General features: G+C 46.5%; 1 protein-coding gene and 1 long non-coding RNA gene across 3 annotated transcripts in view; one reads left to right on the top strand and one right to left on the bottom strand.

Moving 5' to 3' along the window:
* The window catches only part of ANXA13 (annexin A13), a 53,271-nt gene that overhangs the window by 20,291 nt on the left and 12,236 nt on the right, over positions 1–20,744 (top strand). For both annotated transcript variants that reach the window (XM_001497867.5, XM_023648924.2), the window contains 5 exons: positions 2,884–2,959; positions 12,981–13,075; positions 16,197–16,367; positions 18,758–18,791; positions 18,896–18,975. In XM_001497867.5, coding sequence (XP_001497917.1) covers positions 2,884–2,959; positions 12,981–13,075; positions 16,197–16,367; positions 18,758–18,791; positions 18,896–18,975 — 456 coding nt within the window. The remainder of the gene's footprint in view (positions 1–2,883; positions 2,960–12,980; positions 13,076–16,196; positions 16,368–18,757; positions 18,792–18,895; positions 18,976–20,744) is intronic.
* LOC138915451 (uncharacterized) lies at positions 13,402–20,621 on the bottom strand. Its single transcript, XR_011421395.1, has 2 exons — positions 20,374–20,621; positions 13,402–13,489 (listed from the first exon to the last, which is right to left on the bottom strand). It is a non-coding gene; the product is annotated as an uncharacterized lncRNA (long non-coding RNA).

Raw genomic sequence — 20,744 nt, 5'->3', positions numbered from 1 at the left:
ATTTTACACCACATTATTTGTTAAGGAAAAAAGAAAAACATTTTCTCAATATCATCTTTAGTCCTAACTTGTGGTCAACACTCTCCCACTGCACTCCCCAAACATCACTGTTAATTTTGGACCAAGCGACACTTATTTACTCATTTTTCAGCTTTGGATAAACAAATTGGACATGTTCAGAGGGTTCTTTTCCCATCCCTCTGCTCCTATAACTCTGTGATGTTAGTGTCGTGGAACAACTTTACCAAAACAGTAAGGGGAGGAGGGGCAGGAATGTCACCTCATACCTGACAGAGTCAGACATCAGGTTCTAGCCATGGTTCTGACCCACGCGTTGCCTGGCCAGGCAATCTTAATCAAGTCTCCACATGGCTTCTGCAAGCCCTGGCAGCAGCTTTGTGCCAATGAGGAGAAAGCGTCCCTCTGGGGAGAAGCAGCCCCGTCAGCCTGGCAGCACAGGGCTTGGCAAGTGTAACCCCAGCTGGACTCCAGCCCCCACCGCCCCTCAGCCAGGGACCTCAGGCAGAGCCTAAGCTGCCTAGCCGTTCCCAGAGCCCTGGGTCTCTCTTTCACAGTTGTGAAGTGGGATAGATCATTAGTGTTCCACCAAATTCTCTGCACTAATGAGACTAAAATGACATACAGAGCAGTTTAAGAATCAGCCCATTAATAGGAGATTCTGCTGCTCTGGTTCACTTCCTGAGCCCTCCATAATACTTCTCATGAAAAGCAAAGACTCCATTTACTCTGTGAGATTGCTACTTCCCACACTCAGAGAACCACCCCTTCCAGACTTGGATCAAAGAGCAGGGTGGGCTTCAGAAGTGTGCAGCCTGGGCTGTTGCACAGGGCCCCATGCTCAGAAAGGCCTCCCACTTGGTTTCACACTCTGACGTCACCATCTTGAAATTCTTAATCATTTCTGAACAAGGAGTCCTACATTTTTCTTTTGCACTGAGGCCTGCAAATTACGTCGCTGGTCCTGCCAACAAGGCTTCAGAGGCACCGGATGGCTTTCTTACACTACATAAAAGACTTGGAAAGGAAAATGGGATATGTCATCCCTCTGCTGGACAGGAAAGCCTCGGTCACAATTAGAGTGTGAGGCAGGATGGTGCACTGGACCTGAGAGCATGGGCTTTAGGAGGCAACTTGAGCTGGGTGCAACCCTGCATCCTGCAAGACCTCCCACAAATTCCCTAAAAGGAGACTATTAATGCCTGCTCCTCCCTGTTAATAACGAAGAAAGGGCAGTAAATGAAGAGATTGTCTGGCACGTCACAGGTGCTCAACAAATGTAAGCCCCCCTCCCAGCTTGTTTCAGGGATAAATGTCAAGATGTGCAAGGCACTCACATTCCAAAAGGCAGAGGGCGATAGGTGGCCTTTAGCTCTAGGATCACATGATTCTCCATTAACCAAGGCTTAGAAGCCAGCCTTCCTCCAGTCCATGGATATTAGAATACTTTTAGTTGCAAGGGCAGAAAACTAATTCATATTAACTAGAGAAAGTGGGAGTTTGTTAGTTATTGAAACTGGGAAGTGCAAGGATACAGGCATTGCTGTATCTGAGGATTTATACAATATTATTCAGTTTCTCTCTCTCTCTCTCTCCATACTTCCACTCTTTCTGTCTCCACTTTGCTTCATTCTGGACTCATGCTCCTTTCGTGTGGTGGATAGGATGGCTGCCAACAGCCTGAGACTCACACTCTCTCAGCTTAGCAAGCCCGTTAGGGAGAGACACGTATCCCTGTCAATATCTACATATCAACCAACGGAAAGATTCTAATCCATCCTGCTTGGATTATATCCCCACACTTGAACCAGCCATGATTGCCAGGGTGACGGGGTTTGTGCCCACCTGAGGGTAAGACCGTGGGGCTCAAGCTTCATGATTGACAGTCCCAATGAGACCACATGAAATGAGGGGAGGAGAAGTTCCCCAAAGGAATAGCGATGCCAGACCAATAAATGCAACATGTCCTCTGTGCCTGACGTGGTCCCTATTCATTCCCAGTGGGTGTCAAAGGAACTGAAGGGAGGGAGAGGGGAATCGGGCGGTGTAGGCAGTAGTGCTTAAAGCGGCCTTCACTGAAGGATGGAAAGAAAGAGACACACGTCATCAAAGAGCATCTCTGTGAGGAAAGGCAAAGATCTGAGAAAACACAGGGTGTATTCAAGGCTACTAATTACGTAACTGCAATTAACCTCACATCGTTAAATTTTTAATAGTGGTGGACAAATTAGTGCATGTATTATGCCAATGACTGAAGTCTGGGAAATGTTAGCTTAGTATATACATAGGTCTTTCTTTCGCCAAGGAGCGGTAAAAATCAGTACTGTGCTATTGATGGTCCATATGGTATCTCTGACAAACTAAATATTATGTCTCTCATTGTGTGGATGGCAAAGCCTTAGCACTGGTCACTTGATCTCTAGTGAGATCCTAGAACCCTCAGCTTCTGGCTGGCAACACCTATTCCCTAGATATACTGTGTCTCATGGTAAAAAAAAAAAAAAAAAAGGGAAAACCAGCACTCTTGGACAGTGGCCCACTCTATCACTCTCTGTTTCAGAGACAGACACACAAAAGTGGGGCTGATGTGAAATCGCTCATCCCAGAATTGGCCGGCTGATTGTCCTTGAGAACAGAGGGGACCATTCTCTGTGGTTCTCCAGGGCCAGCAGGCTCCAAGGAGTACCAGCCATCTCTTTGGGGCCAGAGGTTCCCCAGCTGATTGCCACATGCACCCACGTGCAAAGTGGCAGCTGGGCCCTCAGTGGGATGACTGCTTGGTCTTCCAGTTAGCTACCAATTTCAGCCAGAGATAATTTAAGAATGTCTATATTGTCCACTTACCTTTTCAATTATTTTCTGCAGGCCAAAGTGAAAAGTCCTCAGGGTTTCGATGTGGATCAAGATGTCAAAAAGCTGAACAAAGCCTGCAAAGGAATGGGTATGAAAGATATTTTGTTTGCTAATTTACTTTCGAAGTTGATTAAACTTGACCTCACATCCAGCTTTCTCATGATCTTAGGAAGATGACCTCCCACTCACCTTGTATATTTCAAGCTAATCCAACTTGATCGCTTCTAAGGTTCTCTTTATAAAAGGCCCCAAAGTTATAATCAGATCCTATTACTTTTTAGGATTCAATATAATAGTTAGAAATTGGATATTGTGACATTTAATTTGATGTTGACGTGGGAGAAACTTCCCAAGAAGAGTAGTTCATGCAATCCTAATGTCATCTGTACCCCTCTGATCCCTTTCGTGGGAGGTGGTAGAGAATCAGGTCTGACGAGAGCTGGATTAGGCTCGGGGAGCTACATCTAGAAACAGATCAAGTGAACTTACAACTGTGGCCAAGGTCAAGAATCAGCGGTCAAAACTAGAAAAGCTGTTTATGTCCAGGCCTAAGGGTAAGTGCATGGCCAAGAGTCGGGGACTAAGCAAGAAATCAGGAGGGTAAACCCAGGAACACGGCAGGATGACAGCGAGAGCATCTAGGACTAAGGCCATGAAGAGACACTCTGGGACCCAAGGAAGTTGCTGATGAAACAAGGTTCTAGTCCCAGGAGCCTGGAAGAAGGTGGAATCCAAAGCACAGACAGGAGTTACCTTGAGCAGGAGGGGGGAGAGAAGGAGGTGAAACTGAGAGCAGGAATAGATATATTCATGGGTGTTGTGAGGGGAGAAAGTGGAGGGTGTTCATGCCTGGTAATCTGATGACATTGCTCAGCCAGTGGGAGGCAAGATTATCTGCTAAAGAGATGGACATGACAGAGGAATATGGGGCTTGAGCAATAATTTGGAGTATTTCTTGAGTAGAAAGGAAGGGAGAGGTGAAATCAGCAGTAAAAGCCTGCTGATTATGCTGAGGGCCCCATTGAATAGGAGGAGGAGATTTTTACTTAGAAGTAAATTAGTGGAGATTTGCTTTCCTAGGAATGGGTGTTGTGGTGGAATAAATATGGCTGTAAATTCTTTGTGTGATTCCAGAGGAAAGAACTGGGATCTGTGGTGGAAAATCTTAGAAGACATATGTTGCTTCAATACAGGAAGTGTCCAGCTATAGAATAGTCTGCCTTGCTCAAGAAATGTTGGAGAAGTCCCAAGGGAGTTGCGGCTGGGGAAGATCTGGTGGGGAAGTGGTAGAAGGGCTTGCTACATATTAAGCGTTCTTGAATAAATCACAGAGGGAGAAAAACAGAGGGAGCTAGAAATGAACAATGACACCTAGGTTGCTTGGTTCGGCGTCATCAGAGGAGAAAGCACAGGGCTTCCAAGAGCAGAGAAGAGCTGCTCATATCCTGACCTGGCTAACATATATTTGGACAACAGCTATTGGAGATGGGTTTGCCTGCCAGCGGCAGGGTGTTTACAGTTCTGAGTTTTGTTGAGAGGCTGAGCCAGCCTCACAGGTGCTTCTCTGCTGCTTCTCCAGTGAGGTCCTGACACCTGGATGGGAGTTGGAGACAGGAGCTGAAGTGGGTGTGGGAATGGTTCAGCTGTGCTGAATGATAAATCCCTTCATTCTTTAGTCACCAAGTGAGTTCAATTCAATAAGCCCAGATGGAGCTCTTACTATATGCCAAAGTCACAGTGTTCTTGTCTCCCTTTTGGATGTGGCCACAAGGTGGGACCACTATTGTGCTGGTAACTGTTGGAGAGCACCTTCTATGTGCCGCATGCTAATCTGGGTACTGCATGCACATTATCTATGTAGTCCTCCGAACAACCCTGTAATGCTGGGTTATTATAATGACTTAACAGACAAGAATGCTGAGGCTCAAAGGTTAAATATCTTGCCCGAAGCTGAAGAGTTGTGAAATCAGGGTGGGGAGATTGGAAACTAGGGCCGTCTTGGAAAGCCATGATTTGGTTGAAGGTCTAGAATTCCAAACTCTATTAATATGTGCAAACAAAGCAAAATAGTATCGTCAGCAAAATTTGTCTGCAAGACCACGCACCCATCTTAGTGGTATACTAGCCCTCCCAGGGCTGGATTTAAATGTCCAGGGCTATGCTGTCCAATGGCCACAAAGATGAGCCACATATGTAATTTTAAATTTTTGAGAAGCCAAATTTTAAAAGTAAAAAAAATCAGGTGAAATGAGTTTTAATAATAAACTTTATTTAGTTAACTCAATACTGTATTGAAAATATTTCAGCAACCAATATAAAAATTCTTAATGAGATATTTTACATCCCTTTTTTTTCCACATTAAGTCTTTGAAATCTGGTATGTTTTCTACATGTACGGAACATTTCAACTTGGACCAGCCGCACTTCAAGTCCTCAGTAGCCACATGTGGTGAGTGGCTACTGTATTGGACAGAGGGGTCTAGAGACCCTACACATTCAAAAGATTATGTGCACTCCCTACCCACTCATCCACCTATGTAATTTGAAATAATAAGAATGCTATACCATAAAATAGTATTTTATTTTTCTAAATAACACAAAACTTCCAGATCTCTTTACTGTTTCTTTGGTGCCCCTGCTTTCCTGGGTCCTAAGCACATGCTTGGTCTGGGTCTTGGTTGACCCAGAGCAGCCCTCTCCCCTCTCCCTGATGCTGAGGCTCTTTGTCAGGCCTTCCTCTTGGGGCTCTCTGCCCCTCTGCTGTCCTCGTCCCAGCTCCCAGGCACCTCACCACCAGCCTCTGCCCAGAGCTGCCACTTGTTGGGCCACCCCGGCAAGGCCCTTCTGAACAGAATGTCTTCTTCTTGACCGTGTATGGACCCCAACATCCATTATCCTCTCTGAAATGTAAAAGGATGCTTGTCATTCTCCCTCACAGAATCACAGAAACAGTCTCTCAGAGGGAAAAGCTGCCATGGAGAGTATCTAGTCCATAATATTTCAGACTTTAATGTGCATTTGAGTCTTCAGGGGAGCTTGTTGATATGCAGATTCTGATCCTGTAGTTCTGAGCGGATTCTGAGATTTTGCGTTTTCAAGAAGTTCCCAGGTGATGCTGATGCTGCAGGTCCTGGGACCACACTTGGGGGAGCAAGGTCCAGTTCCTCTGAGATCCATGGGGGTCAAGCAATGCTGCTCAAGTCACATAGGAGCAGATTCAGGCCTGGAACTCAGAGCTTGTGACCCTGAGCCCAGGGCTCTTTCCACTTGCCAGGTATGGGAAAGAACTTCGGACCTGGGTTTGAGCCCCTGCTCTGCCGCTGAGTTTCTCAGTTTTCTCACCTGCAAAATTGGATTAATCATGTCTCCTCACGTGGGGGTGATCAGGATAAAGGAGGCAGCACCTCTCTATATGCTAATCTCCTCCTTCTGAGCGATATGCTCAGATCCAAAACCCACACCATGCCAATTAGATCTGTGTGAGCAGCGGAGTAAGGCGACCCTTGAGTTGCCTTTGTTCTCCATCACTGAGGGTGTACCAGGGTGAACAGTGGCCCCTTCCAAAGATAGGCCCACCCAGAGCCTGTGAATGTGAACTCATTTGGAAAAAGAGTCTTTGCAGATGTAATTAAGTTAAGGATCTTGAGAAAAGATCATCTTGGATTACCTGAGTGGGCCCTAAATCCACTGACAAGTGTCCTTAAAAGACACAGAAGAGAAGAGGACACACAGGGAGAAGCCCATGTGAAGACGGAGGCAGAGTTTGGAGTGACGCAGCCACAAACTGAAGGACACCAAGGACTGGCAGAAGTTGGAAGAGGCAAGGAACAGATTCCATCCTAGACACTCTGGGGGAGCGTGGTCCCACGGACACCATGATTTCAGGCTTCTGGCCCCCAGAACTGTGAGGGAATAAATTGCTGTCGTTTTAAGCCACGAACTTTGTGGTAATTCCTACAGCAGCCTCAGGAAACTAATACAGAGGGCAAGTGAAAAGCAATGACCCTCCCAGGCAGGCAGGATTCCCCACTTTGTTACTCCATCTATCTTCCCCTCACCCCCATTTCCGAAGGACACTGAGGGCCTGGGAAGCCTTGTGGTGTGAGTGGGAAAGACTGGCCCTCAGGCATCAGAGATGGGGCTGCGGCCCCTGGGCTCCAGGGAGCCAAGGCTGTGGCCACAATTTGGAGTCTGGGGAAAGCTGAGCCCTGCCTCCAGCACACTGCGGGGGCCACTCACGGGCACATGGGCTCCTGGTGTCAAGTGGAGGGCACTTCAAACCCAGTGCCTCCATCCTGTTGAAACTCAGCTCGGTATCTTCTCAGAAAGTTGCTGGGAAAGCAGAAACAAGGAGGCCCTCCGGCACTCCTGGAGCCGATTATCACCCCGGCTCTGACCTCTGCTCTGTAATTATTCTCCAGTGTCCCATGCACAATCCGGGCTGAGGTTCCTTCTTTTCTCATTTTTTAAAATGTCTTTCTCGGAACCACTAGGGACTAGCCCCAGTGCCTCAAACCATTGTAAATGTTTACAGGAAACTGTTCAGCAGCACAGACTGCTTATATGACACACATTGTGAAATGTAAAATGAGATCACTGTTCAGTAAATCCCTTCTTGGTCGGGTGGTGGGAACAGCTCCCGGGTTAAACCTGAGACCTGAACTCAAAGGGCTGGAGGGAAATCTAGCCATTTCCACACTCCCCGCCCCCACCCCCAACCCACCCCCAACCTCCAGGCTGTTGCCGAGCCATCCCAGGCCTGCCTTGCTCTCTGGTCTCTCTTTTTAAAGCATTCTAGGAAGCAGAGTCTATATCACGCTATTTTTTAAATTTTAACTCAATTTTCCTGAATTATCCAAATGTGGGTTGACTATGGCAGCTTGTATGGCCCTGCTACATACAGCCCACCCAAGTGGCACTTGCAGCTTACACCAATGGAGAAAGAAGGTTCCATCATAATGCTGTGCCAACTTCTCCATTCATTCATTCATTCATTCCTTCACACATATACACATGCATTTAAACATTCATTCAGCAAGTTGTCTGATAAACATTGAGAGCCTTCTGTGTGGATATAGTGGTGAGCAAACCCCCCTGCTCCCACGGAACTTGCAGTGTGGCGTGGCAGAGACAGGGCGGAGGAGGAAAACGGCCATGTGAGGGACACTGAGGGAGGAGTGTCCCAGGAAAAGTCAGTGAGTTGAGTCCTAAAGGAGGATGGGAGTGAGGTGAGGATCAAAGATATGGTGCTCCAGGTAGAGGGAACAGCCCGTGCAAAGGCCCAGAGGTAAGAAAGAAAGCGTTGCTTGTTCTAGGAGCTGCAAGTAATTGATAGAGTCGATAGAAAGGAGGCCTGGGAGAGGATGAGCCAGGGGGCAAGACTTTGAGAGGCAAGTAGGAGCTACTCAGGAGACCTCATGTGCCCCGCTAAAGAGTTCAGACTTTATTCTGGGTTTGAAGGGGCCTATATTGAAAGGTTGAAGTAGAAGAGTGAACAGGTTGATTTGCTCATCAGAAAGGTCGTTCTGGGGATGGTGAATGCTGACTGGAAAAGGTGAGGGGAAGGCAGGAGCCTGAATGGGTATCAATCGTTCTGCTAAGTGATGTGACGGAGGTGAGGATGGAGAGAAATGGGAGGATCTGAGAGACACGCAGCGGGTGGAATGGTGAGGTCTTAGCGGTGACTAACTGGGTGTGGGGTGAGGGAAGAGAGGAAGCCAGGGATGAGCCCAGATTCCTGGCTGCAAAACACAGCGAATGGGCCACCTGGAAGGCAGGAAAGTCCCTTCCAGAGATGACAACTGTAAGGATCCAGGCCAGAGATGCGGAGGCCCTAGACCTGGGCAGGAGCAGCATGTATGGAAAGAAAGGGGTGGATTCAAGAGACTTTTAGGAGGGGAAAAAATCCCTTTTGAGGTGAGATTTCTGGCACTCAGAAGTTAAAAAAAAATGTCACAGAGTAACTGGATACACATCATGTAGGTGAAGCTGCAGGAGGAAATGAAGAGGAACAGCATACACACCGGTGTTGGAACTGAAGAAGAATGAGGCAAGCAATTAATCCCTGCTCTTTTTGCAAGTGAGCTCATCCTAGAATTTTCTGTTTCTCCAACAGGCATCAAATAGCTAGAACTTCCCAGAATTGTAAAGATGACACTAATCCTTGAGACTAAGTGAACAGACCAAGGACACAAAGCTAGTGGCTCTCTAACCCCCAGGTCAAAGCTGTCTTTCTAAGTCCTGGGACTGTCTTTCCAAATATGGCTACAAGGGCTGGTGCCAGAGTGGAGCGGAGGGTAAAACACCTAAAGTCTTTGCCAGCCTTCCTTTTTCTTCCCTTCCCATCTGCGGCCAGGTCCCCTCCATGCCTTCCCATATCCATGACACAGATTCTTCCTGCTCCCAACTCTTCTATGAAAACGCATCTACCATCTCTTGCTCCTTCAGGATCCTGATCCCTCAGTTGGGTGGGAGCAATTGTGAAAGTCCAACTAATTCAGTTCTATTCAAAAATGATCCAGCACCTGCTATTCACAGGCAGTAGACACTGAAAGTAGGACTAGGAATGGGCTGGTGCAGGAATCTCTAGACTTTTGGCCACAAAGAGAGGATTTTTGTTTCCGTTCTTGAAGTCTTGAGATATTGCTGAGGACAGTGGGTATGTTAGTTTCTTAGATATGCCATATCAAAGTACCACACACTGGGTAGCTTAAAACAACAGAAATGTGTTCTCTCACAGTTCTGGAGGCCAAAAGTCCAAAATCAAGGTGTCAGCAGGGCCATGCTCCCTCTGATAGCTCTAGGGGAGACGAGTTCTATGCCTTTCTCCTAGCTTCTGGAAGCCTCAGGCATTCCTTGGTTGTACATGCATCACTCCAATTCTCCATCCTCACGTGGTCTTCTCCTTGTGTCTCCTTACATCATCTTCCCTCTGTGCGTGTCTGTCTCGTTACCCAAATTTCCCCTTTTTATTAGGACATCGATCATATTGGATCACGTGCCATCCTGATGACTTCATTTTAACTTATTACTTCTGTAAGGACCCTATTTCCAAATAAGGTCACATTCTGAGATACTGGAGGTTAGAACTTCAACGTATGGTTTTAGAGGGACACAATTCAACCCATTATAGTAGGTGTCCCCTGACAGCTAGGATACAGGAGAAGGGTCAGATGGGAGGTTCTGCCAGTGTACCCGTTCCCGTGGAAATGTACACACTGCTGCGGGCCAGGATGGACAAAGTGCTGGCATTTGAACAGACCTTAACCGTTGCCTAGATACGAGTTTTCCGAGTCTCGTATCTCATCCTCTCACAGCCCCTATGAGATCAGCATTGTCTTAAACTCCATCTTCTAGAGGGTGAAAGAGACTCAGGGCAGCCCTACCCAATAGAAATGTAATGTGAGCCACAAATGGAATTTCAAATTTTCTGGAAGCCACATTTAAACAAAAGTAAAAAGAAATGAAATTAATTTTAATATATTTTATTTAATCCAAGATATTAACATTTCAACAGTTAAACAATATCAAAATTATTGAGATATTTTATGCTCTTTTTTTAAAATAAAAAGCCAGGGTGCACTTTACACTGATAGCACATCTCAAGTCAGCCTAGCTCGTTCAAATGCTTGCTAGCCACATCTGCTGCAGAATTGGACAATGCAGCTCTAAAGTGAGTCCAGAGCCTCTCAGCTGGTGTGCGACAGAGCTGGAATTCCAACCCAGTTCTGGCTGACTCCAAAGGTTATGTTTCTCCTACCACAGCAGCTGCTTCTACCACCCGGGGCTGCTAGGGAAAGTTGCTCTCCATTAACTATTTCCCACTGAAATTGTGTTTCTCTGCATGATACTAGTTCTGAAAAGTGCCTTCCAGAGAAAACACCTCAGCTTAAGTAATTCCAATAGTGGGGACCTCAGGACCTATGACAGGAACCATGGAGAAGGTGTTTGGAAACTAGAAGGAGGTACTTTCCCTGGAAACCTCAAATCTTCCCATGTGACCAGCTGGTTGCTTTCAGCCGACTCTAATTCCAACAGCCACAGATCCAACCCATATGGTAGGTGTGGATTTAGGGAATGGCTTTAGCCCATTCATAGTCTCCATCAGCCTCTCCCAAAGCTACCCTGAATAAACATGGAAAGCAAAGAAGAACAGTGTGGGTTCTACACAAATGCAGCTTCAAACAAGTCTAGCCATCCTGACCCTTCCCTCCAACGAGATTGTAGCCTGCAGGTCCTCCTCTGTCGAAAAATCTGGAGCGCCTGCTGGGTGCCCTGGGTGGGATGTGACGGAAGCTAGCCCAGGGTCTAGAAGTTCTCCATTAACTGTTACACAAGGATCAAGAACTTCAGTTGCCATTTCTCCTCGCCTTGTGGTAGGCGTGGTCTTGCCAGTACCCAATGGTCCTTCCTCCCCCTTCTCCCTACAATCACACAGGCCTTCCGTGCTTACTCCAAGGAGTTACTCCACGTGCAGTCTGGCTCCTGGTCTCTCTGAAATCTTATTTAAACATAAATCACACTTGATGGCAAAACATTTGGGTATTTCCTCAGACACAGGGAGACCAACGGTGCTGCCCATCCTTACCTCTTGTCCCACAGTGGGTTGAGTGTTTTTGGGACAGAACTGGAAAACAGGATATGGACCCTGCCATCAAAGAGCTTTCCACCTGCATAAGGCACCAAGACAGCCTCAAGAGAGGCAGTGGGCTGGGTGGGATGCACACGGGCCCGGAGTTACAGGAGCTCAGCTTCATATCACCTCTCTTTGAGAAAATCGATGCAAGATACTTATCTGGAAAATACTAAGTGAAGTCATGATACACAGTGAATCCCCTGGGCCAAGGGGTTCAAAGCTGAGTAAGACACAATCCCTGTCGTCAAAGAGTTTACAACCTATTATACGGTTTCAGACCTCAACCATTCAACCACCAACTTCCATGATTCTTGTCAATCTGAGTACTATCAACTTAACCTTTTTCTTCTGATCAACTCATTTTTAGCCCCTGTCCTTCACAAAATAGCAAATAGGTTTAATGACTTAGTTCTCTCTATATATTTTAAATTCACACTAAAATAAACACATAACTATTAAGATTTTAAATAGTCATGCACGGAGCTCCACAGATCATCTTTCACACCTGCAGTGGTATGCATAGTACTGTACCTTAGAAATCCTATATTTGTTGGGCAAGACAGACCCAACACCCCCACTTACCCAAGGAAGACAGCAGGAAGTGGCCCCACAACAGTGCCTGCTACCACTTAGTGACCCCTCCCTATGGCCCAGACACCAGGCTCAGAATGTCACACACCTGCAGTCTTATATAATCACTGCCACGATGCTAAAGATATACAAGCCATGTTCATGAAAGAACAGAGGGAGCAGAAACTCAATGCTTCAGGATTTATAACAGGGCTCGACCTACCAACAAATGTGGCTGCAACAAAGTGAGTGAGGCATGGGGGTTGTGGGAAGAGACAGGCTAGAAGAACCATAGTTTGAGAGCAAACTGCAGGAAGTCTCAGGGCCACGTTAAAGAACTCCGATTTAGTTCTAGGAGTCATGAGGAGTCACTAAAGGTGTTTTAAATAGGGAGTGAAACGAGAACACACATTCTTCTGAATGATGATTCTGATGGCAGCCTGGATGGAGGGGGGACCGCAGAGATGAGAGCCTGGTGTCAGGGAGACTAAAAACAAGTAGGGCCTGTTAGGCAGGGACAGTGGGAATGAAAGAGACAGAGTTGTCTTGTAGGTGAGAGAGATGGGACTTGGTGGTATTGGAAAGTAAAGGAGACTGAAGGTGGGCCCTCAAAAGTGACTTTGGATTTTCTAATTCGGGGAATGCCGTGCGCTCAGATGAAGTGAACAGGGCGGGGAAGGGACTTAAGAGTAGACGAGATGAGTTCAGTTTCACATGCACAGGGAATTGAAATGCCTTGGGATATCCACAGGAAGATGGCGACAGGCAGCTGGAAATAAGGTCTAAACTCAGGTGAAAGATACACGTGGGAGGTGTTAATTTGGTATTCATCAGCGAAAGGGTGATGGTCGTGGTGGGGAGGGCAGGAAGAGTAATTGCTTGGTTTCTTTCTCCTGCCCTTTAGGAACTGATGAAACAACCATCATTGAAATCCTATCAAGCAGGACATCGGATGAGAGGCAACAAATAAAGCAGAAGTTCAAGGCGTCGTATGGCAAGGTGATTCCAGGGGTCCATACAAGCATGGACGCGCGGCCTCGACTTTGGCGGCCTCTGCTTCCTCTGCATCCGCAAGGCAGCAGAGAACATCTTTAAAGCTTTACTGAGTTAGCCCAAGAAAAACATGAAACGACTACTTAAAACTTTAATTGACTTCAGAAAAACTGAAATTGCCTTATTAGCTTAATGGCTTGTAAAACCAATATTCTTTAACTCATTATTTTTTAAATTGACCTCTTTTTCCATTAATCTCTCAATCATTTTTTCCACTCATTTGGACTAATTCCACATATTAATTTACAGATAGACCAGTGCTTTGAAATCCCTTTTCACAGGTGGGTCGTTATACAAGAATTCATTTATTCAGGCTTGTTCAAGGATGAAGTAGTCTTCATAACGGATTGTTACAGAAAACTAAAACAAAACAGAAACAAAAACATCCATTTCATTAAGCATCAACACCTTTTTTCTTTCTTTATGAATTTTTCTTTCACTCTTTTTGTTGCTGTTGATGGTGTTAAGTATAGAAATCTTTAAGTATGCCTTAGGCTGTCTATTTTATTTATTAGTGTATCATGAGCACAATTTAACCTTTTCTTAATGTCATTGGAATTATCAGTATGCAAAATGAATATTAATTATCATGCCATATTCTAATCCATATTTATAAAACCTTTACAGTTTCAATCACACTATGTATAAACAGATGTAGAGATAGAGATGGGTTTTCTTACTTCTTTGACACTGGTCAGGCGACAGTCTCTTTAGGTCTCGGTCTCCTCAAAAATAGAATGAAAATGATAATTCACCTCCCATCTCAGCTGCTGGGAGAATCAAGCAGGATAATGCCAGCACATACCAGGAAAGGGAAGCTATGATAGGTCTGCTCGTTTCCATTTTACAGAGAGGAAAAGTAGAGCTCATTTGTTTAAATGACTTATGCAAAATCACACACAGTAAGAAAAAGAACCAGGACTCAAACCCAAGTCTTCTGACCTGGAGGACGCAGCACCATGAGAGGAGCTATTTATTTCTACTCCAAATGCAGCAGATGACTGTATTTTTATAGTTTTTCTGCTTCTCACAATCAGGCTTTTCAATGTAATTTTTTTGATGAAAAGAAGTGAGTCTTTAGCTTAGCTGCATTTAATGGAATTGAATGACGTTGAACTCTCATCCTCGTCCACGTGTCTAACTGTAGCAGCCTTTCAAATGCTGGGTCTACTTCCACCCTACCAACGTGGAAAGTCAGATGCAGGCTTCTTAAGCTTTACGTAAAATAAGAGTAAATGGATTCCAAGTGAGGGCCTAGGGGTTCTGCTAAAGATGAAGTGGGCGTGCTCTAACACAAAACCTTGCAATACCAACACGTGCCAACCATTCGCTTCCTCTCCCGTCCTCAGCTGTGTTTCAGATAGCTGACACTGCCAAAGAAGTGATCTAGAATCACAACATCACGAAGCTAAAAGATGTTAGAGACGAACAAATCTAAGTCCCCATGCCAACTGAGCTCCGAAGAGAATACCCCTCCCAAGGTGACGCAGCTAGTTAGCAGGAAAACCAGGATTAGAGCTGAGGGAACCCGAGCCAGCTTCTGTGTCCAAACAGAATGTAAACACACAAGGATTTGTTTTCCTGCCTGTGGCTTGTAAGAGTAGGCAGCTGGGATTTCTCTTCTCTGCAGTTCTGTATAATGCCCATCTGACCTGAAAAAATATTTCCAGTCTTCGAGTGGATCCACGCGGTGCAGTTCTGACCAAAGTCTTGCTTTCACAAGATACAGTGTTAGATGGAGCAGCTGCCCTGGGATGGAGGTGGTAATATCACAGCCCCTTGGAAGACTGCAGATCCCAGGGCCTTGGACAAAAATCTTCTGGGATTTTCTCCCAGGCCCGGAGCTCAGAGGTTCCTTTGAGAAATAGTTGATTTGCCTTCTCTCAGAAAGTTCCTTTCCACATGGAATAATAATAACAATAACCACTTATTGAACATTTAAAAAGTGCCAGGCACTGTGCTCTGTGTTTATATGGATTGTTTCAATGAATTCTTCCAACAATCCTAACAGGTAAGTCATTTCTCCCCACGTTTCAGAGAAGGAAACTGACAGCTGGTGAAATTATGCAAACTTCCAAGGTCACAGACCTATTGTGACTGTGTTGTTAGCCATCATGCCATGTTTCTGAGTAGCCAGACCCACCCTCTGCTATCATTTGGGTCCCGGAAATGCTAGCTGGTCCCTGGGCCTCCAGTCTGACCCACAGTGGGCTGTCTCTGCGTGAAAGTCTCACTTTGAGGTCCTTCATTTCAGTTGGGACATTGGCAGCTCTAGTTAGACTGAACGCCCATTTTTGACCTTTTCCTCGTTAAGCCATCTAGTCAGAGGGAGGCAGGCGGAGCAGGCAGTTCACATGTGATAGAGGGCACTTGCCGAAAACATCCATGAAGATGGATGCTTGCCAACAACAGGGTGCCAGTGAGAATTTGATGTCCGTCTCTCCCCCCTACCTGAGTGCTTCCCCACATGTGTCCCTCTCAGGATTTAACAAGAGAACCAAAGTGACTGTACATCTGATTTGCCCAGGATCGTCCCTAATTATTCCTGTTGTCCCCCTGAAATTATTAATAGTGCCCCCTTTCACTCTCACATCATCCCATTTGGATGATAAACGATCTTGTCCCCCTAGAGATGACAAACCTGTATTTCAGTCCTTTCTAGCCGAGTGTTTGGGAGCGAGTCCTTGATCCTTTTGAGGTTCATTAAATGGCGATAATGCCAATTAATGCCAGGGCTGTTTTGAGGATCAGTGAGAAAGCTCTCTGAACCCTAGAATGTTCTGCAAATGCTGGTTGTTACTGTGATTCATCTTTGGGGTCTCCAGACCTGAGCAGGGGATCTTCTATCTGTCTCTCTGCCAGTCTTGGGGGAAGAGGGATGGGCAGTCATGGTGACCCTTGTCCTCTAGAGCAGGTCACTTGAACCCGTACAGCTCCTGTCTAGATCACCTTCCATGTGTCCACAGCAGGTTTCCTGTCAACCTAAGGTCACGCAGTGGGGAGAGCAGACACCTGTCCCTCTTCTCTTCGGCCATTCCCAGTCAGGGCTACTGCTGTCTTCCTGCAGGAGCTGGAGGAGGTGCTCAAGAGTGAGCTGAGTGGAAACTTCAAGAAGGCGGCCTTGGCCCTTCTGGACCGTCCCAGCGAATACGATGCTCGGCAGCTGCAGAAGGCCATGAAGGGTCTGGGCATGAATGAGGCACTGCTCATTGAGGTCCTGTGCACAAGAACCAACAAGGTTAGTTCCAGCCAAGCCCTTGGACCCCACCCCGGAGGGAACATCCATAAGCCCATCAGAGGTGGTTGCAGCAGCCAGAAGGGAAACTACACACTGCATTCCACCCATGGGGTGAGCAAGTGTCTGGGTAGAAATGTGTCTGCTTGGCCCATGCCGGGGAGAAGCCCCTTCCAATCTTCTGGTGGTCAGTCTTGGTGTTCTTGCCCCTGTCTTGACAGAATAGATCCTTCCAGAAGAGCCGTGCCAACCCAGCTTTTGTTTTTCTAAATGGATGCACAGTTTTATATGCAAGAGGCAAGATTCTACCTTCTCCCTCCCAGCCTGACTTTGCAGGTCTTTTGGCACAAATAAGGCAACAAGCAGCCCAAGCATGTTTGTGTAGCTGCCTCGTCCATGGCTGTCATCTAGCGTAGAATACAAAGAAGAAGATAATAAGGCAGGGAGGTGGGTGGGCAGAGGGGATCCCAACGAACACTCCCAGGGGTCATCAGCACCTCTCCAGAGGTTTCTGTGTCCTTCTATCAGCAAACCTACCCCCTTGCCCCTTGGGCATATGCCACCATTTCAGGAGCTGGAAAGAACATTTGTTAAGGCCCCAGTAGAAGCCCATTCATTCTTGGTTCCAGAAGCCATGAGAGCCAAGGAGCTCATCAAAAGTAAAGGGGGGTCTATAAATCATTATCTGGAGACCCCCCTCCTCTTCCACAACCACCTATCACATAGGATGGGGAAGCCCAGCAAGGAAAATGCCAGAAACTCCCAACACTCCTGACGCCTCTGGATAAGAAACAGAAGCAGTGGTTGGAGCAGATGGCAAGGAAAAATGGCACAGCGCTCTGATGCTGAAATGCTATTTTAAGCCTTGACTGCCCACAACCCGACCCTGAACCGGTTTCTTGGGCTCAGCCTGTTCTGTGCAACGTATTTCCTGAAGCACCGCCATGCTCCCAGCCACAGGGGCAAACCCCTTTCGTGGGCATCCCTGGACTTCTTTTCTTCCCACAAGATAATGAAAACCCTGCATTCCCAGGAGTTTCAGCTCAGGATTGTGCCTTAGAGGAGGGTTAGCAAAGAAGGGGGCATCAGTTCAGACCAACAGCCGCACAACTTTCCCTGCTCGACATTCCCACCCTTTCCAGAAGCACCACCGTCCCAGCGAAGAGGCATCTAATATGGGGGCAATCAGTAGGCTGCCTTGGAAAGAAGGTTAATTTGATCCTTATTTTTCTAATCTTATTTGATCACTTGCTGTTCTCCCTCAGCCTAGCTTCTTTCAGGTCCCGGTCTCAAACAACAAGCAAGGCGTTTCTTTTTTTTCAATCAAGTAGATCTGACAATACAGAGAAGAAAAGCAGGGAGAGAGCAGATCCCGGGTTCCAGCACATCCCGGTGGTGGGTTAGAAGGAGGAACAGGGGAGGGAGCTGTACAGACAGAGAAGGTCAACCCCACCGGCCTCCCACCTCCCTCCCACCCACCAAAGCCCTTCAGCCAGTCCTCACTTATCACCCCACCACCTTCTCCCCATCGCTGCCCCTGACTTTCACTTTAAACAGTTTGTGGGAGATGCTGTGGGGAAACGTCCGCTCTTGTACACTGTGGTTCAAGTGTAAACCGAGGCAGCTGGCCTGAGCGGGCCACTCTGCACAAGTCATTGAAACCCAACACAGTTCTTCCCGGGACACACCCTAGAGAGTAACTTGCACTCCTGCACACGGCAAACTGTTTACTGAATGAGGCCTTGTTTGAAGTAGAGAAGAACTGGAAACGACCTAAATACCCATCACTTGAAGGCCGGTTAAACAAACTGTGGCTTATTGTAGCATGGAATATTTTGTACCATCTAAAAAGCATTAGGCGACTAGCTATATATGGGCATAGCTGGATCTCCAAGACATATTATTGAGTGAAAAAAATCAGTCAAAGAACAATATGTACAGTATTCTACTTTTTAAAAACATACACAAAACAATTCCACATAGTTCCAATAGCACAGATATATGTATGCAAATGCAAGGAAAAATACTTGGGAAGATGCACTGAAGTCTAACACTGGCTACCTGGGTGGGGATGGGGAGTGGGACGGGGAGAGGAGGTGGTGAGAGATGTTAGCTCAGCTGTAAAATTTTTGCCTTTAACCAAGGAGGATATATGCAGACGTTACTTGCGTGGTTTGAAATATTTACACAGAAAGGGCTTCCTCGCACCTCCAGGGATCTGCAGGCCTAGCCCTGACCCGTAGGGACGGCTCTCTTGAGAGGAAGTCATGAGGGCATCCTGTGTTCAGAGACACAGAAGGAAGAGCTCCTGCCTCCTCCTTCGGTGTGTCTGTGCGTATCTGATCAATCAACCCCACCTTGGAGTATTGACTTTTTTTTATTACCCTTCCTAGGAAATCATCGCCATCAAAGAGGCCTACCAAAGGTGTAAGTGACCTTTTGTTTTGACTTTGAATAAAAGAGGTTCCTTTCAACACACCTCTAGGAAACTAAATCATCTGCTGTCCCCTCTTTTTTTTCTTCCTCAAAAGTATTTGGCAGGAGTCTTGAATCAGATGTCAAAGGTGATACAAGTGGAAACCTAAAAAAAATTCTGGTGTCCCTGCTACAGGTAAGGAGTAAAGAGGTCTCACCTGCTTTATGATCTTGGGAAATAGCCCTTGGCAACATCGTACCACAATGAAAAAAGCCGTGTTGATAATAAACGTTTCCTTCTTTTATTAAAAATAGTATTGAGGGATCATGAACCCATGCTCCCTGAGCCCAGCTGTTGTGAAATTATTCAATCAAGGTTCCTTCCATAATAACAATCCGCCCAGTCATTGGCAGTTTACAATACCTTTTTGTTGATGAGTTATCTCATTAAGCATCACCACCTCATTTTGCCAATGAGGAAACTCAAGCCCAGAGAGGATGGGTAACCTGCTCAGGTTTACACGGCCCGTAAGACACAGGCCAAGAACAAGAACCAGCCATCTGACCCCATGCAGGACTCTTTTCACAACACAACTCTGCACTTACTTCCAGGATTCACCCTGAGTCTGTAAGAACCACTGCAGGGAGCTTGGCCAGGAAAGCAGGGCTCTTAGCATTGACCCTCTAGGACACAGTGCCCGGGCCTCCAGCCACGTGGCATGTGCACTCTCATTGACACATCAGTCTGTGTGAGCTTTGTGCATTTCCTCTGTTTCCTTACTCTCCATGTAGGTAGACTGACAGCAGAATACACAGAGTAGGCATCAACTGGAGCAGGAAGAATATATAAGTTTTCTCTTGCTGCCTAACAAGTTCCACAAACTTAGTGGCCTAAAACAACACAAATCTACGATTTTGCAGTTTCCATAGGTCAGGAGTCCTGTTACAGGTTAGCTGAGGCTTTGCTCAGAGTCTTGCCAGGCTGAAATTGAGGTGTCGCCAGGGCTGCCATCTCACCTGAGGCCTGGGGTCCTCTTCCAAGCTCACTGGTTGTTGGCAAACTTCAGTTCCTTGAAACTGTATGACTAATGTCCCTGTTTTCTTGCTAGCTGTCAACCAGAGACCACTATCAGCTTCTAGAGGCCATTTCAGCTTTCTGTCCTGTAGCCCCCATAGGCAGGTCAAAACATGGCTATTTGGTTTCTTCTAGGCCAGCAGGAACTCATCTTTCTGACTTCTTCCATTTCTGACCTATTTTTGGTGAGGAAGATTCTCCCTGAGCTAACATAGGTGCCAATCTTCCTCTGTTTTTTGTATGCGGGTCACCTCCACAGCATGGCTGATGAGTGGATTATGTCTGTGCCCAGGATCTGAACCTGCGAACCTGGCTGCTGAAGCAGAGCATGAGGAACTTTAACTATTTGGCCACAGGGCTGGTCCCGCATCTCTGACCTTTTAAGAGTTCACCTGATTGGGTCACTCCCCCCCCCAGGATAATATCCTTTTTCATTAACTCAACTGATTAGGGAACTTAATCACAACTTAGCAACCCCCTTTGCTATATAACAACATAATCACAGGAGTGATATCTCACCTTATTCACAGTCTTGTCCACACTCAAGAGAAGAGGATTATACAAGGGTGTGGGCCATTGGGGGTCATCTTAGAACTCTGCCTGCCACAAAGTGCTTAGGTTAGACTTCCAAGACCTTCCATGGGCAACATTCAGGGTTCTTCAGGATTGGGACCCTGAGAGGTGTAATTTGATATTTGGAAGGAAGATTATGAGCTTTCCAATGGACTCACCCTAGGGGACATCACGAGGTTGCTTACAGCCTGCTTAGAGGTCAGCGGGGTTTGCAAGTGACCCTGGTTTCTACGGGGGGGAAAAAAACAAGTGATGTCACAGAAGCTACTCTGTTTATCAATTGTGCCCAAAAGATGGCAGCAAAGAGCAGTGTTGCC

This window comes from Equus caballus, chromosome 9 (assembly GCF_041296265.1).
Source record: "Equus caballus isolate H_3958 breed thoroughbred chromosome 9, TB-T2T, whole genome shotgun sequence".
Classification (NCBI taxonomy): domain Eukaryota; kingdom Metazoa; phylum Chordata; class Mammalia; order Perissodactyla; family Equidae; genus Equus; species Equus caballus.
This window is presented reverse-complemented; position numbering and strand designations above follow the sequence as displayed.